Source organism: Arachis ipaensis, chromosome B03 (genome assembly GCF_000816755.2).
Source record: "Arachis ipaensis cultivar K30076 chromosome B03, Araip1.1, whole genome shotgun sequence".
NCBI lineage: Eukaryota > Viridiplantae > Streptophyta > Magnoliopsida > Fabales > Fabaceae > Arachis > Arachis ipaensis.
Genome location: NC_029787.2, coordinates 11,436,446 through 11,443,214, shown reverse-complemented (window position 1 = coordinate 11,443,214; position 6,769 = coordinate 11,436,446). Strand labels below are relative to the sequence as shown.

At 34.7% G+C, this 6,769-nt stretch overlaps 1 protein-coding gene and 1 long non-coding RNA gene across 8 annotated transcripts; both read right to left on the bottom strand.

The window, feature by feature from the left end:
• On the bottom strand, positions 971 to 4,396 carry LOC107629530. 7 transcript variants are annotated; one of them, XM_016332344.2, is made up of 7 exons: positions 4,181 to 4,396; positions 3,644 to 3,931; positions 3,341 to 3,413; positions 3,045 to 3,184; positions 2,313 to 2,498; positions 2,101 to 2,189; positions 971 to 1,421 (listed from the first exon to the last, which is right to left on the bottom strand). In XM_016332344.2, exons 4-7 carry the CDS (start codon positions 3,072 to 3,074, stop codon positions 1,148 to 1,150), a joined length of 579 nt encoding a protein of 192 aa, XP_016187830.1. In that variant the 5' UTR covers positions 3,075 to 3,184; positions 3,341 to 3,413; positions 3,644 to 3,931; positions 4,181 to 4,396; the 3' UTR covers positions 971 to 1,147. The 7 variants fall into 7 exon arrangements, with proteins under 7 accessions (XP_016187830.1, XP_020973798.1, XP_020973799.1 ...); XM_021118139.1 differs by having other exon boundaries at positions 3,045 to 3,155; XM_021118140.1 differs by having other exon boundaries at positions 4,204 to 4,396.
• LOC107629532 lies at positions 4,606 to 5,833 on the bottom strand. The gene is made up of 5 exons (XR_002358828.1): positions 5,528 to 5,833; positions 5,350 to 5,411; positions 5,007 to 5,264; positions 4,878 to 4,924; positions 4,606 to 4,744 (listed from the first exon to the last, which is right to left on the bottom strand). It is a non-coding gene; the product is annotated as an uncharacterized LOC107629532 (long non-coding RNA).

Sequence of the window (6,769 nt, the reverse complement as noted above, 5' to 3'; positions counted from 1 at the left end):
TGAATATGTAAAGGTCTTGGTTTTATGGTAATTGATACTGTCATAGATTTAGGGGTGAGCATGGATACCGAGTATCCGATTATCTGTTCGAACCCGAACCAAACTAATTAAATTGATTCTATATATATGAAATTGATATTTGAAATGATGAAATTGTTGAACATGTAAAGGTCTTGGATTTGTGATAATTGATCCCATCATAGATTTAGGGGTGAGCACGGATATTGGGTACCCGATTATTTGTCCGAACCCGAACCAAACTAATTAAATTGGTTTTAGAACCAACGAGTAATTGGTCCGAATAACGGCTCTGGGGTGCGGAATTCGAACCAACCCGCAGATCCGACCATATATTAATTAAATAAAAAAATAAAAATTTTAAAAATATATATGTCTTTTAATATGTTTGAATTTTAATGTTTTTAGTGTTTAATATGTTTGGATATTAATGTGTTTAATTTTTAATGGAGGAGTTTACAGACAGATTTAGTCTTTATTACAGACGGATTTTTGGTTACCGACAAAATTACCGACGGATTTTGTCCCTCTGTAAAAGTCCCGTCGGAAATTATTTACCGACGGATTTTTTTTCCGTCGAAAAATTACCGACGAATTTTTACTAGTTACCGACGGATTTTCCCTCTGTAAATTCTCCATCCATTTTCCGAAGGCGACGAAATTTTCGACGGATTTTCCGTCTGTAATTACAGACGGATTTTCAGACAAATTTTTCGTCTGTAATTACAGACAGATTTTTCGACAGATTTTCTGTCTGTAATTTAAACTTTGCAAAATCATCTCACACTCTGATTACAGACAGAAAATCCGTCTGTAAACCCTTCATTAAGGTAAAATAGAATTTTTTTATTTTTCTAATTACAAAATAAGCTTGTTTTCATACAAAATAAATATAAATTTAATATAAATTTTTATCTAATTTATATTCGAATATTTATAATATTTCAAAAAATAAACAAATTCATCGTATTATCAAACTAAAAGAAAAGTACTATAAACAAGCAAGTCAATATAATTCAAAACATAAACAAAATGTATTGATCATCAACTATAATAAGTAACAACCATATATCAAAGTGTGTTGATACATCAACTATAATTCAAAACATAAACTCAATATATTGTTCAACTATACTAAGTTATGCAAATAACAAGACCATATAAAAAATTCTTTTGATGTTTCCTGTTTCTGCAGATGCTGTATCCAACTGGAACCAAGTTGCCATCGAATGGACCTTTTAGGAACAACTGCCTCCTCCTTTAAGTTTTCCAAGGATTCTTGAACCTTCTTCCGAACTAGATATTTAGAAGAATCAGAATCATCCAAATTTGATAGAGATGTCACAGACCCTTCCAATTGATCAGCATCAACTGCAGACTGGTGATGAAGCAGTAGCCTCAAACTGTAAATATCTCAGATTCATTAAGATCGAATATTTATGCAGCTTATTACTAACATAAATGACAATAATATATATTTTAGTTCTCTTGTATAATTTCCCCTTAGGAATTACAAAGCACCAATAATGCCTCGACTATGATTATGATTTAATATAAATGGCAATTCTCCTCTCTTCAGGTGTCTTGTCCGTTCCCTATATCCAACAGTTGAGAAAAGATTATGATTTAATATAAAAGCAATATGTGAGCTCATGTGTGTGTGTGTGTGCAATTTTATTGCCCTGAAGAATTAACCCTGCAGAATGAATGGCTCATCTCTAACTCCCAATTTATTTGAACATAACCCACAGCCAAATTAAATTCCCAAAGCAAGAATGAAGATTCATCGTTGAACTAAAGCTTTCAACAGTGTGACTTGAAGAATTCAAGAATATTCCAAAAATAATATGGTCAGAGATTGCTGCTATCACACAGATCCTACATTTTAGAGCCATCACTACAATTCAGTGCAGCTAAAACATAGAAAACAGAAAAGTATAAACAGTTACATATACTTCAAGTATGATCTAGTACCCAAATCAAAATGCTAAATGACCAGCTCAATAATAAAAATGCAGTTAATATCAACAGAAAAACTAATTAGAGAAGAGAAGTGACAGCTTCTGGGAGGAATATACCCACATAGGTGTCAAATATGATGACAGTTCATCGAAGAAAGGTAAGAAGGAGGCTTTGAAGGTTTTGATCAAAGTTTCCAATATCTCTCCCACCTGGGACACATAAATGTTTTGAAAGGATGACCAAAGAATTGATCTGTACAAACATAATATAAAGACAGTAGCCCAGCAATCAACATAACTTAGATTTTTTAAAAACGAATTTAAACAACTAACTTGATCAAAAACTTCTTCCTCTTGTTCATTTTCCTCTTTAATCAGCTCACTCTCTTCAGCATCAAAATCTTCAGCTTTGGTCCTCTCTGCCCTCTCTCTTTTCCTACTTGAACTAGCTGCGATCACTTGTTTTATCTCGTCAACAATGGACTTGACCTGGCTTTCATCCAAAAGCATCCCAGAAATCTGAAGTACACAAAAAGATCAGAACACATACTGGATTGAGGCTACACAGGAATTACTCTTTCCTTGTAATAATTTGATTATAAAATAAATAAGTGACAACAAAAAGAGTCTTCAAAAGGAAGCAAGCAATAGGCATCCACCTTAATAGTGAAGAGGGAGTGAAAATTCTTGCATAATAATATATGATTATTTTTAAAAACAAGACTACAAAAACCACAATAATTACAAAGTGGAGCAGACTTACTATCACGTGGAAATGAGGGGCAATGGTTGAACAGATTAATAACCAATTCAACAAATATATATATATATATATATATATATATATATATATATATATATATATATATCCTAATCTAGAATTCTAGATCAATTATGAAACATGAAATAAACAAAACCTTTTAGTTTTGGCTTTATTAGCATCACTTATGATGTTAGCTAATATATGCGAAGCTAGATTTTATTTCCAATTAGAATGTTAAGTATCAAACTTCGAGTGTAACACCCCCTAATTTTGTATAATATTTATCATCTAATGATACTAACCTGTAAGCATTCATTCAATGAATCCAACATGCTTGCATAAATTTCTGTATCTGGTTCTTGCAAGTAAATAGAAGAGAGAGAACTTCAGCACCACAAATGCCGTTGTAGAGCCTGGCCAGGCAAAGTCCACCCAATATAACCTATATTAAGCTTTGTTATCAAATCCATGCCTAGACTAGGTCTCCTAAACTAACAAAAAAGTCCATACTGCACACATAAAGAAACACCTCAGCTTATATGATATTTAGAGACTGATCAACAACCCCCTAAGGGTTCAGATCATAATAACAACTTACTCATGCTGTTCGCATTGCTGCTTTTTGCGTCCCTGGACGGCAATGTTGCTTTTCTCTGCATTTCAATTCCAACCTGGAGAGTGAAAAAAAACAAAAACAGAGGATCGATTAATTGATCACTCGAATTTGAAGTAGAATTGGGAAGTTCTGTATCAATAGAGGAACAAAAAGTTCAATGGAAACAGAAGCAACAGTGGATGCAGGTATTTGACCACCAGTCTTCTCTTCTACCCACTAATTGGATAAATATCTTTTAAAAAAGTAGTAAGCCATTTATTGCAGAAAATAAAAGAGTTGACTCACAAATGTTTGGCATGGTGCAACTTATCAAGACCAGGTACACTGCCACTAGAAATTGGTATAGGTCCTTGAAGCTCATTGTCAACTTATTACAATACCATCTTTTTTTTTTTTGGGACAGGATGGTGCCAACTTAATGCATAAACATAGCATTACTAGGTTACTCCATTAAGAAAACTGACTAAATGCATTGCCTGGTACAGCTTCATCAAATGCATTGCCTAGTGGTTGATTAAATGATGAGCTAGATGGAACTTGCCCACCAAAATATTTTACAATGGAATGTGTCCCCTGGAAACATACAGTTTTGATAAAAATTTCAATACCACTGTGACAGAAACAGCTATCACTTGCTAAGGAGTTACGATCAGTGAAAAGAAAAATTTTTAAAGGGTAAGCTAGCAAGTATGCACCTAAACATTGAACATATAGCTTATTGATAATATATATCAATGATATAATAAGCATTTCAAAACCTTATGATGTGCTTACTGTTCTAAGGTTGAGAGAAAATTTGTAACTGAAGCATTTCAAACTTACAGATGGTATGGGGACAATCTTACTAGCAGAAACAGACAGTGATGTAACTCCCCAGTTGTTATTTTCATTCCCATGAGTCTTAGAGTTGCAAAAGCCCAAAAATTCACGTAATGCAGCTTGAAACAGAGTGAGGGCATCTTCTTGAATCTTTGTAGTTCCGTATCTTAAAGGACAAGATTTAGAAGGGAACTTTCTAAGTGAATCTGATTCTCCTTTCTGAAAGAAACATTAAAATAAGACAGATAGATTGATGCAAAACTACTGATGAATACAGAAGATGACTCAACCCTAAGAGTCAAGTCATCCACTAAGACATTACCAGTGGGAGTTACAACCTGAATTTTGGGAGCAGCATCAATATCAAAATAATAACAAAATCATAATGACAAGTTCAGGTGTATAGATGATTCATTGAAATCACTTGCCTTGACACCAGAGAATTCAATGTAGTTAGCTTCACTTATGAAACTTCTACTTCCTCGTCTTTGGAGTGAAGATTTCCCATTCTCCAGGCTTAGCTCCCTTGATACAGCCATTAACTCATGAATGCGATCAGCATAACCACTATAAAATATATAGTTTACTTAGAATATATAGGCTTGAACTTTGCAAGGATTTGTATATAACATATGCCTACATACCAAGAATAAAAACCGATATCAACTTCTAAAAAGGATAAATGACAGATTTAATATACCTGAGTCAATTGAGCCGTCTTGCACTAATAAAAAGAGTTCCCAGTGACTGAAATAGGGAAACAATAACACTAGTATGATATCTTAGATTGCTTAGCATCTCTGCATGCCCTAAAGTTGAACTGTCAGACCTTAGATGGCCAGAAAAGAAAGGCTCAATTATCAGAATAACAGCAACTGTAGCACCAAAGTACTTCAATAAAAAGTCCTGAATCATGCCAAACCACCAATGGTCATGTAGGACACTACTCAAATGCCTAACCAAGGTCTTAAACTTCTGTTGAATATGGGCTTCTTCTCTCATCTCTCCACCATAAAATGCTATACTTTCCAAGTGAGTCCTCAATCGCGAGTGAAGCTGTCGATAGTCTCCTTCCAGTTGCTGCTCTCTGGACATTAGTTTACCAGGAGCCAATGTCATCAAAATCAATATCAAACTATGAAAGTTAAAAACTATAAAAGGCAATGGCCTACCATGAATTTTAGGTCAAAAAAGCTTCGATTGCAGAAAATAATTCATCAAAATTAGAGTAAACCTGTAGATTCAAACAAAGCACAAAAGTAGAGTATGATAAACCTAAAACTGGCATAGAAAAATTGAGCCCTAAAATTTATCACGAAGAACAGAATCACAAAATCAGGATATATATACCTGAAATTTGATATGGTTACGAGAAGAACTGAGGGAGCGAGTTGAGATTAGATGGAAGAGGAGCCAGAGGGAGCAGATGCGATGAGAGCGGCGGCAGAGAGAGCTCTGCGACGATGGGAGTAGATGCGACAAGAGCGGCGGTGGAGGGATCTCGTGCGACGCAAGGGATGACAGAGAGAGATTGTGCGACGCAACGGCGGCAGTGGCAGTGGCGGAAGAAGCAGAAGTAGCAGCCACGAAGAGAAGAAGTAGCTTGTGCTACGGAGGGAAGAAGAAGCCGTGTTTCATTTGGAAGAAGCTGAAAGAAGGTCGAGTTTCATTTGGGTTTAATTCAATATTTTCGACAGAAAATTTTAAATTACAGACGGATTTTCCGTCTGTAACTATTTTCCATGGAAAAAAATTACTTTTGCCGATAGAATTATCGACGGATTTTGTTTTCCGTCTGTAATTTATGCTAATTCATTTTTTTTGTTTTTCGACAAAAAATCCCTCTAAAATTCCGTCTGTATTTCCGTGGGATAAAATCCGTCGAAAATATCCGTCTGTAATAACTAGTTTTCTAGTAGTGACGTGTTTGGTGTTTAACATGTTTGGATTTTAATGTCTTTAGTGTTTAATATATTTGGATTTTAATGTATTTAGTTTTTAATATATTTGGTGGTAAATATGATTGGATTATTTCTATTGATTTTACATGTTTATTGTACTTACAGAATTTTTAAGATAAAAATTTCATTTTTTTATGAATTTTTGTTTCATCGGGTACCTAATTATCCGAACCGAACCAATCCGTTTCTTAATCGATTTGGTTTGATTCGGGTACATACACAAAAATACGTAAATCCGAACCAAATCGAACAAATTACAATTCAATTGGTTCAGTTCTAATTTCACTCTAAATTCGAACCAACTCGACCTGTGTTCACCCATACTTGAATTATCATGCTAGAGGCGCTCTAGTAAATGGTTGAGACACACAAAATGATATTTGGAGGAAAGAGACTCAAGTAGAAGAAAAAGTGAAAAACTACGGTCAAACTACAAAGCTTAGGTAGAAGTAGAAATGATGGTGTACCATTAGCCAAGGAGGACCTTCGCAAGCCAAAACCTCTTATCATGGAGGAGGAGCAGCAGCAACACAGGAAGAAGAACCAAGACAACTCAGTGAACCAGATCTGGAAACAGATAAGGTGACTGAAACAACAAAACCAACAGTCAAAGAGAAGTAGAACACAGGCG